At 32.3% G+C, this 11957-nt stretch overlaps 1 protein-coding gene across 1 annotated transcript in view; it reads left to right on the top strand.

Annotated features, from left to right (window-relative positions):
• Window positions 1-11957, top strand: part of MMP16 (matrix metallopeptidase 16) — a 352820-nt gene that overhangs the window by 178897 nt on the left and 161966 nt on the right. The window contains exon 4 of the mRNA XM_024732918.1: window positions 5847-6151. Coding sequence (XP_024588686.1) covers window positions 5847-6151 — 305 coding nt within the window. The remainder of the gene's footprint in view (window positions 1-5846; window positions 6152-11957) is intronic.

Genomic DNA, 11957 nt, shown 5'->3' with positions numbered 1-11957 from the left:
CCAAACTGAAGGCTTAAAAGAATCAGTGAAATAGCATAATGAAAAAACCCAATAGAGAATTCAAAAATGGAAACAATTGTCTTATTAAAATGGAAAATATGTTCACTATAACCACTCTATTTCCACAAAAAAAGACAAAGTAAAAGCACTTTAAAATTAAATTAGTTTGTTTTTCAAATATAACCTTAATTTTATTTATTTTATAGTATTGTCTTTATTTTGCAAGTATATATTAACAATTTTGTGTATTACGTGTTAGAATATTAAGAATAATAGTGTTTACTCTTAATATCGTATGATGTCTCTGTGCTCTTTATTATTTCAGTTATTAGTAAATACGAAACATCTCTCAATGGCATCAAATTTGTAAGTTGGTTTTTGTGTGTACCTAATTCAGAATTCCAGCTCTAACTCTGAAGTACACTAATGTGTCTTGTATTTTTTAAAAATTTTTATGGGAGTATAGTTGATTTACAATGTTGTGTTAGTTTCAGATGTACAGCAATGTGAATCAGCCATGTATATATATATATGTATATCTGCTCTTTTTCAGATTATTTTCCCACATAGGTCACCACAGAATACTGAGTAGAGTTCCCTGTGCTATACAGTAGGTCTTTATTAGTTACGTATTTTATACATATCAGTGTGTATATGACAGTCCCAATCTCCTAATCTATCACTGCCCCCCACGTTTCTCCTCTGGTAACCACAATTTTGATTTTGAGGTCTCTGAGTCTGTTTCTATTCTGTAAATAAGTTTATTTGTATTATTTTTTATGATATTCCACATATATTTGTCTTTCTCTTACTTACTTCACTTAGTATGATAATCTCCAGGTCCATCCATGTTGCTGCAAATGACATTATTTCATTCTTTTTTATGGCTGAGTAATATTCCATTGTATACATGTACCACATCTTCTTTATCAATTCTTCTGTCAATGGACATTTAGGTTGCTTCCATGTCTTAGCTATTGTAAATAGTTCTGCAATGAACACTGGAGTGCAGTAAGTGGGAATGTAAATTGGTACAACCATTATGGAGAACAGTATGGAGTTTCCTTAAAAAACTAAGTATAAAACTACCGTATGATCCAGCAATCCCACTCCTGGGCATATATTGGGAGAAAACTGTAATTTGAAAATATACTTATGTCTTGTATTTATGAATGACATCACAAATATTGTAGTTAAGCACATTTTGGAAATTCGTCAGTACATAGCTTTGAAAAACACAGTGATGTGTTTTCAAGTCAAAATGGTACTCCACATTTATTATTTTTTATTATATTATATTACTTCATTTTTCTCAGAACCACTGTGTACTTATATACATATCATACTAACATGATTTCATTTTTCTTTGCTGTAAGGTTACCCTTTATTTGAATATAAAATGATTTCTCCATTACATATTGAATCCAACACTAATTCCTATTAACAATATCCTCAGAACGTATACTGAACTTGTCTAATTCTTCATATCTCCATGACAGCCACTCTAGTACACTTCTCTAATTTCACTTGCTCAAACTTCCAAAATGTTTGGTTCCAATCTTGTCCCCCTAGTCATTTTTCATCAGAAACAGTGATCTTTGTAAACTGGAAAAATACCAGGATACATCTCAGCTTAAAACTCTTCAGTGGTTTCCTTTCACAGAACATAACCCACTCCCTGCCAATTCTCTTTCATCTCATACCACTGTTCTGAACATTCATTTTGCACCAGTTAACAAAGCAGTCCCATTCTCTGAACTGGCCAAGTTTGTTTGCGCTGCTCACTATTCCTTCTGGATGGAAACTCAGTGCTAGGCATGCATGGCTCCTTTTGTCATTGAAATCCCATTTATCATCTACTTATCTCACCTCCTCACCCCTCATTTATAACCATCTATAATTGTATTTTTTATTGTTTATCTCTTACCACTAAAATATATAAGTTCTACAAGATCAGAGTCTTATTCACAGTTTTATGTCTATCACCTAGAGCAGTACCTATTATGTAGTACATTCTTTCAAATGCTTGTCATAAAAATACTTGTCCACTAATGATGGGCTTCTGCGATCCGATAAGGTGGAAAGAAAATAAAAGACTACAAGGAAAATTAATTTAGACAAAATTCAAAGTTACAACATTAATCTGCATGCATCGGCCATCAAATAGGTAATATAGAAAAGAAAGCAAAAACAAAGTAAAAAGACAACCCTCAGAATGGGAGAAAATATTTGCAAATGAAGCAACTAACAAGGGATTAATCTCCAAAATATACAAACAGCTCATGCAGTTCAATGTCAAAAAAACAAAAAACCCAATCAAAAACTGAGTGCAAGATCTAAATAGACATTTTGCCAAAGATATATAGATGGCCAAAAAGCACATGAAAAGACGCTCAGCATCACTAATTATTAGAGAAATGCAAATCAAAATGACAATGAGTCATCACTTCACACCAGTCAGACTGGCCATCATCAAAAAATCTACAAACAATAAATGCTGGAGAAAAGGGAACCCTCTTACACTGTTGGTGGGAATGTGAATCGGTACAGCCACTATGGAGAACAGTATGGAAGTTCCTTAAAAAACTAAAAATAGAGCTACCATATTATCCAGCAACCCCACTCCTAGGCATATATGCGGAAAAGCCATACTTCAAAAAGTTACATGCAACCCAGTGTTCTTTGCAGCACTATTTACAATAGCCAGGACATGGAAACAACCTAAATGTCCATCAACAGAGGAATGGATAAAGAATATGTGGTACATATATATACAATGGATTATTACTCAGCCTTAAAAAATAATGAAATAATGCTATTTACAACAACATGGATGGACCTAGAGATTGTCATACTGAGTGAAGTAAGTCAGACAGAGAAAGACAAATATATGATATTGCTTATATGTGAAATCTAAAAACAAAGGGTACAAATGAACTTACTTACAAAACAGAAGTAGAGTCGCAGATGTAGAAAATATACTTATGGTTACCAGGGTATAAGTGGGGGTGGGGAGGGATAAACTGGGAGATCAGGATTAACATATACACACTACTGTATATAAAATACATAACTTATAAGAACCTACTGTATAGCACAGGGAACTCTACTGAACACTCTGTAATGGCCTAGGTGAAAAAAGAATCTTAAAAAAGAGTGGATATATGTATATGTATAACAGATTCACGTTGCTGTACACCTGAAAATAACACAACATTTTAATACAACTATACTGCAATAAAAATAAATTAAAAAATAAAAATACATATGAAAAAAATTTTTAAAAATAATTCTTTAGCAAACAGACCTATGGTTGCCAAGGGGAAGGGGGAGTGGAGGAGGGATGGATTGATAAACCATAATGGAAAAGAATATAAAAAATAGAATGTATATATATATATATATATATATAACTGAATTGCCTTGCTGTACACCAGAAACCAACACAAAATTGTAAATCACTATACTTCAATAAAGTAATTTTTTTTTTACAAAAGAAAACAAAACCAGTAATTTAGAGGCTAAAAAGTTCAACAAAGTTGTTGATGCCCCAGTATAGTTTACTCTTTTTCAAAAGAGAGTTCAAAGCATCACACTAAATGGGATACAAATTTAAAACAAACAAACAAAACACTAAAACAACAAAAGATTTCATAACTTTCTCCCTGAGCAGAAATGAATTCTTTTGCTCTATCCATCCTTTGGCTCAGGTAAAAAATAATAATAATAATGGTGTCTTCCTTGACACTTCCTTTTCCCTCAGCGCTCATGTCCAGCCATCAGTACATCTTGGCAAGTGTACCTTTAAAATATATCCAAAATCCAACTATTTCTCAATATCTCCACTGGTACTCTCCTGGCCCAAAGCAGTATCATTTCTCACCTGAAAATTTGCAAAAGTTCTCAGTGGGTCTTCCTACTCCTGCTCCACTTCAATATATTTTCCACATAAAGCTCGATCATTTCTTTAAAGCATAAGTCAAATGTCACTTTTCTGCTCATGACGCTCCAGTTTTTTCCTCTCAATTGGAGCAAAAGCCAAACTCCTTACAGTGGTCAACAAGCCCCTATCTCATTTGATTCTCTGTTGCTTTTCTGACCTCATATCTTGGCACTTGCCCTCTGTCTCTGCTCAAACTATACCAGCCACCTTGCCATTCTTCAAACTTGCCGAGCATGTCTCCACCTCAGGGCCTTTCACTTGCCATTTCTTCTTCCTGGAATACTCCCTGCCCCAACTCCATTTCACTTGGTTCACTTCATCATTTTCTTTATGTATAGTAAATGATACTTATCATCAAATAGTCATTGTAAGTCTGGTCTATGATACGTATTAGAAAATAGTGAAAACCTTGTTTCAGATGTGTGGCCTAGCTTAGAATTTAATATAACTGATTCTTGAGTGAGAATGTTTGGGATGAAAAACTAGCTCTGCCCTTCTAAATTTTCTTTAAATTTCTCTAAATCTCAACTTCTTGCTTTGTAGGATAGGTATACATGTCCATCTCACTGGGTTACTCAGGGGATATATAAGATATTGTGAAATGCTTGCCTGGCTCATAGTAATTAATTAATTCCATTATTATTATGTCAGTATAATTCCTGCCTAATGTTTGTAATTATCCTGACATAGTTACAATTGTGTGAAAAATATAACCTGCATACTATTTTTGCACCAGAAATTATATCTTAAATATTTTTACATACAGCTAAATAGCTTTAAAACAGCAAAATCAAATTTTGCTCTTTCAAATTTCAAATCCTGTGTATATTATGGCATGCAATAGAGACAACATGATTTGTATATCATCTAACCTCCAATTCTCTTTCATTAGTGTGCTGCAATAATAAAAATGCATTGCAATAATAAAATAATAATATTCACCTGAATATTATACCCTCCTATGCATTAAGACAGTCCCTTAGTGAAATTCATGGATTCACGGGTGTAAGATTATTGGTTGAAGTGGTCTGAAACTTAGTTATAACTCCTATGAAATTTACTCATTACTTTTCACAAAGATGGTATGAACTTATACTACCACAATATAAAATACTTACATATATATACATTTGTTTCATTTATGTTCTATTTAGAAAAAATAGAAAAATAAATGATAAAAGAGAAATATCTGATCAGTGCTAGAGAAAAATACTTATATCTTTTTCCATTTGTTATTAACCTCAAGACAAATAAGCTAATAATGTCCAAGTTACTTCTTTAAATTCATATAACTGTTAAATATTTGTGTTAAAAAGCTATTCACTCTCATTGCTTTATTTTGACTAGAAATAAGTATATAAGAAAACAATCGAATATCAGGAACTGTAATTAAATGACATTTTCTTTAAAAACTGAGAAATAATTTTGTATCCACTGATTTGTTGTTCATGGATAAGAGCATAAAGACATTGTTTGAAAGCAGCATGTGTGCACAAAATACTGTGCCCCTAAAAGTAATTATTACCAGACAGAAATTGAATTTTTTATTTCAGCTTGAAACTGCTGCACCTGTTTGATCATTTGGCAAAGCTGTCTTTCTATTGTTGTTCAGGAGACAAAGTGACTGATTGATCTAATTACCCTAGTGTTAACCATTCTGCAGAGAAGATCTTCTCATTTATAGCCTTGGTAGATGAGTACTATATTGCTGAGAATTAAATGACCCAGCACAGGGAAATCTAGCTATAGAGACAGAAGGAATTAATTTCTTTCCTACTTAATATGAGACGTTTTTCTAATTTTTTACTCAACTGAATAGAGGAAAATATGTAATAAACCAATCTATAATAAGTCAGATTATATATAATAAGCCATACTGATTACCCTTTTTTCTAAATTTCAGTATAAAGAACGTAACTCCAAAAGTAGGAGACCCTGAAACCCGTAAAGCTATTCGTCGTGCCTTTGACGTGTGGCAGAATGTAACTCCTCTGACATTTGAAGAAGTTCCCTACAGTGAATTAGAAAATGGCAAACGTGATGTGGATATAACCATCATTTTTGCATCTGGCTTTCATGGAGACAGTTCACCCTTTGATGGAGAGGGAGGGTTTTTGGCACATGCCTATTTCCCTGGACCAGGAATTGGGGGAGATACTCATTTTGACTCAGATGAGCCATGGACACTAGGAAATCCTAATCATGATGGTAAGTGCATAGTTTTTTTCATTATAAATAGTTCTATTTTTATTTTTGGATGCCCAAGTGATTTACTAATTTAAAAACTTAAAATAAGCAAATAATTTGTTTTTAAAATTACCGAAAAATACATGAGGCTTTTTATAACGTTTTAGAACAAGAATTTGTACGAGTCATTAGACAATAATAGTTTTTCATGTGGCTTTTGATTAAAGATTAGAACTTTACAGTGTATTCTATAAATGCTTTAAAGTGAATTTTGTTTTCTCTAAAGAGTCCTTTAAAAGTTTCTGTAGTATTCAAGTCATGGGACACGCATTAAGTAAATTATGCTATTTTTTTACACTTAATTCCAGTGTTTCCACTTGAAACAACCCTGATTGACATTGGTGGTGTAGCTTCTACCATATCTTTTCTGTTTATTTTTTTCCATTATAACCTTTCTAATCTATAAAAGTTTTCTCCTTCTCTTTTGTCTCATAATTTCCTTGGTCTCCCAATCTGACATATTCTTGTATGATATTTTTATAGAAACCAGATTCTTGCAAATCTATTCCAACATATCTATCAGTTTTCTAATCCTTATAGTTATTCTGATATGCAAAAATAATGTAAAAATTAAAAACTCAACAGCTAAAAGTATCGTTACTTGATATAAGAAGCATGTGTTTCTTCCTAGGGAACAATTTTGTGTTTAAAAAATATTCATAGAATTATAGGATTCTAGAGTTATGAGATTCTTAAGTCGCCATCTCTCATAATTCTTGTAATCAATACTTAAATATTTTACTTTTTCACTACAGTAGAATGTTGAAAATGAAAGTGTGCATTGTTTAATGACAACTAATCAGCTGATAAAACTCTTAATTCCTCCTTGATGAGTTAAGCCCAGCCGTCAAATTAAGCTTTGTTAGTTCCTTAGAAGGTTTAGTTAGCTGGATTAGTGTAATAGTCTTGCATGTTTAGAACATGTAGGGTTCAAACACATTATGGATAGAATGAATTAGTTGAGTTAAACTTGAAATAACATTAATTTTCAAAGAGAAAAATATAATAAATAACTGTTCATGTTTTCCAAAAGGAAATAAAATATCTAGTATTGAACAAAATGATCTTTTGTATTGTTATTAATAGGTATATTTGCTATAATATAAAATTATGATTTCATTTTTAAGAACTGGTTTGGAGACTAATGGCAACTATGTTGGGAGGATTCACTATACTGAATGAAAGTCAGATACTTTGGAGTCAAACAGATGTACATTCCTGGCTAAATGTTCAGTAGCTCAAGAACCTTCTAACATACTGTATACTTGATTTCATTCTTTACCTTGTATTGCAGGGCTGGGGACATTGTAAGAAGTGCTTTCTATTCAGGCATGTTTAACTTACTGTATAGCTGAGAGTCTAATAATAAAATATCTGCAACATGATAGTTGGCCCATACTTGTTTGATACATAATTCATTTAAAATTAAATGTGTTTATTTTTATCAATATCACACAGGAATTCAAATGAAGTAGCTCAGACTTCTTCAAGTCAATTGCTAAAATTGTTTTGAAAAATATTTGCATTCTAACTAATTGAGAAAAGTAGCACATATAATGGTAGAATTTTGCTGACATAGGCATAACTACATTTGCTTCCAAGGGAAAGATTTTCTTCTAAACTTCTGAACAGAGAAAATTGTATTTTATTCCAATAATGGGTCTAAATGTTAAAGATACTCTAAATGTGTAGCTTTGAAGTTGTGTTAATTTGGCTTTATGGACTCATAAATTTAAAATTGTTTTAAAATTCTATATGAAGGAGATGGTGCCTATTAAATGGCCTATATTTTCTCTTAAAATATGAAAATCATCAAGAAAGTTGCACAAATCCTTTAAATGTATCCTCTATTAGCTGTACTTTTTTAGGCATTAACCAATACTTTTAAAAAATAAGTTTTAAAAATATCTATAGGGGCATTTGAAGTGACATAGGAAATGAGAATTTTTCCACTGATTTGAGTATTATAGGTATTATTAATGTTTATTTGTTTTTTTGTGTGATTTAAGAAGTCTTTCAAGGAATATATATGTGGGAAAGAATTCAGAAATGGGATATAGGAGCTAAATGTGTACAATCAAGTCGATGGACTTTTAACTCAGACTGTGTATTAATACATTTGATTGCCTTTTAAATTATACTGTAGAAGTATAATAACTTTTTACATATACATATATTAAAAACCTAAATTATTTAATATTTAGTGTTTCATTTGGATGAAAATATTTCTTTACTGGTCCAATAAGAATATTTTTCCTTTTGAGTGAGCATAAAGAAAATGATTCTGCAAAATAACAGTGTTCAGAATTGTAGGAGATTAAAGGAAAAGTTAACAGTTCAAGATGTAATACCATAAAGATTCACTGTTTAATTGAAATTCAGACTTTTAACTAGCACCAGGGTAGCTATGGTAATGTCATATGAAGTACTGATCGTTTATCAAAGGAAAAGCCTCTAGCTTTGTTGTGGTACTGTTGAATGTGTGGAGAATTAATGCATTTGTACATCCTAGATCCTTTCTGTAAGGCTGTCTTTTTGTATCACAAATATACAGGCACAATTCTGACATCTTTATTGATAAACCTTTTTGTTTCTTTAATCTAGTCCTCCAATGCCTCCTGGCTTACTTCCCTGAAAATTTTTCTTTCTGTCCTACTCAGAGCTCTTAAGCATCTAGAAAACAGAGAAGCTTGAAAGTTTAGCAAAAATGCAAATGACAGAGCCTCTTGATAAGTACCCAGCTCATTTTCCACATCATATTGCTCAGTTAATGAAGGCAATTTGAATTCTGTCTACCTCAAAAGAGATAAAACAGAGTCTTAGTCTGCCAGTAATCCTTAATTCATTGTTGTCCACTTTCCTATCAATTTGCTTATAGTCATGATACCTTTTGAAAGCTTTAGCTAATGCTCATTAAGGAAATTACACAATACTTACATTAAAATAAATAAATAAGTACACCATACACACACACACACACACACACACACACACACACACACACACACACCCTTAGTAAATAGAATGCCTTTTTTTGCTTCAAGATGTTTTTTTTTTCTTTAAGGAGTGGATAAGAAAAACATCTGCATAGTAATTCTAAACAGAAAATGTTACTGTGATATGGTTTTTAAAAAGTATACATTGCCCGAATGTGTGTTAGGAAATTTAAATCTAGCAAAATGTTAAGATTCATTTTGAGCATCATTATCATATTGTTTCCTTGGCTACTGTATAAAGTTTAAATGGTAATGTCAATGTAAACATGAACTTACCACAAAGATTCTTTCTAATTAGACAAGTAATCCACCACAGTCAGAGGATTACAAATTGATAATCTCCAAACAAAAATGTTATCTATTAAAATAATATATAAAACTATGACAAGAGAAATATCCAGATGCATATCTTATTTTACTATGTAGTTCTATTAACTATTCTATTAACAAAAAGAATGCATTGCCTTGGCTCTGTTTGTTGGTGTAAAGGTCACTGTCTAAAGTCAGAAGGTGATCATGAGGTGCTCAGAGCTGTTGTGGCAGTCTATCCACAAACTAAGGAGAGAGCGATGATGATGAAAATTTCATGAGACATCAAAATCCTTAAATCTATTGCATCATTATGACAGTTAATTTTATGCATCAAGTTGATTGGTCTAAGGGATGCCCAGATAGCTGCTAAAATATTATTTCTGAATTTGCCTGTGGGGTGTTTCTGGGAGAGATTAGCATTGGATTTGGTAGACTGAGTAAAGAAGATCTTCCTTCACCCATGTGGGCAGGCATGATCCAATCCACTGAGTGCCAGTATAGAACAAAAGAGAATGGGTGAATTCTGTCTCCCTTCTTGATGTGGCACCTGCATCTTTCCCTGACTTTGTACTTCAGAACTCCTGGTTCTTGGGCCTTTGGACTCAAACTGAATTGTACCATCAGGTTTCTTGGTTCTTCAATTTGCTGACAACAGATAGTGGGACTTCTTAGCCTCCATAACCTCATGAGCCAATTCCTATAATATATCTACTCTAATAAAGCCATATATATCTTACTGATTGTATTTCTCTGGAGAATACGAACTAATATAATCATTAAATGTGAAACGGTCAAATTCTACATCTAAGCCCACAGATTCTTTGAATAGACCAAGTTTAAGTTAAATATCTTCATGATATAATGTTTGAGTCAATGGACATGATTTATGCAAACCAGGGAGACTTAACTTTCTGTAAGAGAGATTTTGTCATTGGTGTGCAAATACAAGTTTACCAAGAGGCACACCTAGGCCTTAACAAGCTGTCTGTCACCTCCCCAATTTTTATGCTCATTTTGCATCTGTATTTGCTATATAATATTTTTCAGATGCCTGCAGGTTTTGGACTTTGATCTTTGAGAACAGGAAGGGTTAGTTGCCAAACAGATATTACCAAGAGTCCTAGAAGTGCTGCAGTCTGTGGGAATATTATCTGTATCAATCTGTCTTGCGCTTTTTAAATATATGGGAAGGACTTGATATGACAGGACAGTCAAGGACTTTTACCCATCCTTAAAATTAGAGAATTTATTGAGATTTTAAACTGTAAAACTATTAGCTGTCTCTCACACAGTTATTACCTTATGATGCTTTACCAAAACTTTCTATAGTAATTTGGATTTGAAAACTATGATAGAGATTTTTTGATTGTTTTTATAAATCTTCCTTCCTTCCTTCCTGGAATAAACTTCATTTCACTGAGTTTATTTCATTTCACTAGACTAGTGACCTAAAGTTTGATAGTCTTTACTTTTTCAAAACCTCTCAATTATGTTGTTCCATATGATTACTATGCAGGCTCTACTTGGTTCTTTATTTTTAGATCTTTGTGTCCAATTACAGAATAGAAGATAATTGATGTCATCACACTCAAAATATTGTTTCATTATATCAGTTTTACTAAAGTATATAGATGGATCATGTACATTAAAATACATGTAACATAGAGCAGAAACAGATAGAGCCAGACATTTCAATGGCTTAACACAATAGAATTTTATTTCTTGCTCATGTGGTGGGGCAGAGGGACTGTCCACTCAATCAGCCAGAGACCCAGAATAATGGAGGCTCAGCCATCATCAAGACATGATTTTCAGAGTTTCCTAAGGCATAAACATCCAGACAGCAGATGAGCAAACCAAGGTAGTTTTGCTCATTTGCTTATGTGCCAGACCTGTAAGCAGTAAATATTATTCTTCTCCAAGTTCTACTAACTAGAATTCAATCCTATGGCCACATCTAATCATAAAGAAAGCTAGAGAAGGCTTATTTTTTTTTATTGCAGTATAGTTGATTTATAATGTTGTGTTAGTTTCAGGTGTGCAACAAAGTGAATCAGTTATACGTATACATATATTCACTCTTTTTTAGATTTTTTTCATATATAGGCTATTAAAGAGTATTAAGTATAGTTCCCTGTGCTATACCATAAGTCCTTATTAGTTATCTATTTTATATATAGTATATATATGTCAGTCCCAATCTCCCAATTTATCCCTCTCTCCCACTTACCCCCGGTGACCATAAATTTGTTTTCTACATCTGTAACTCTATTTGTTTCGTAGATAAGTTCATTTGTACCTTTTTTTTAGATTCCACATATAAATGATATCATATGATATTTGTCTTTGTCTGACTTACTTCATTCAGTATGACAATCTCTAGGTCCATCCATGTTGCTGCAAATGGCATTATTTCATTCTTTTTTTTTTTTTTTTGACTAATATTCCATTGTATATAT

Source organism: Neophocaena asiaeorientalis, unplaced genomic scaffold (genome assembly GCF_003031525.2).
Source record: "Neophocaena asiaeorientalis asiaeorientalis breed wild unplaced genomic scaffold, Neophocaena_asiaeorientalis_V1.1 scaffold555, whole genome shotgun sequence".
In the NCBI taxonomy this organism is placed as follows: domain Eukaryota; kingdom Metazoa; phylum Chordata; class Mammalia; order Artiodactyla; family Phocoenidae; genus Neophocaena; species Neophocaena asiaeorientalis.
Note: the sequence above shows the minus strand (reverse complement) of the source record. Positions and strands in the feature narration are given on the sequence as shown.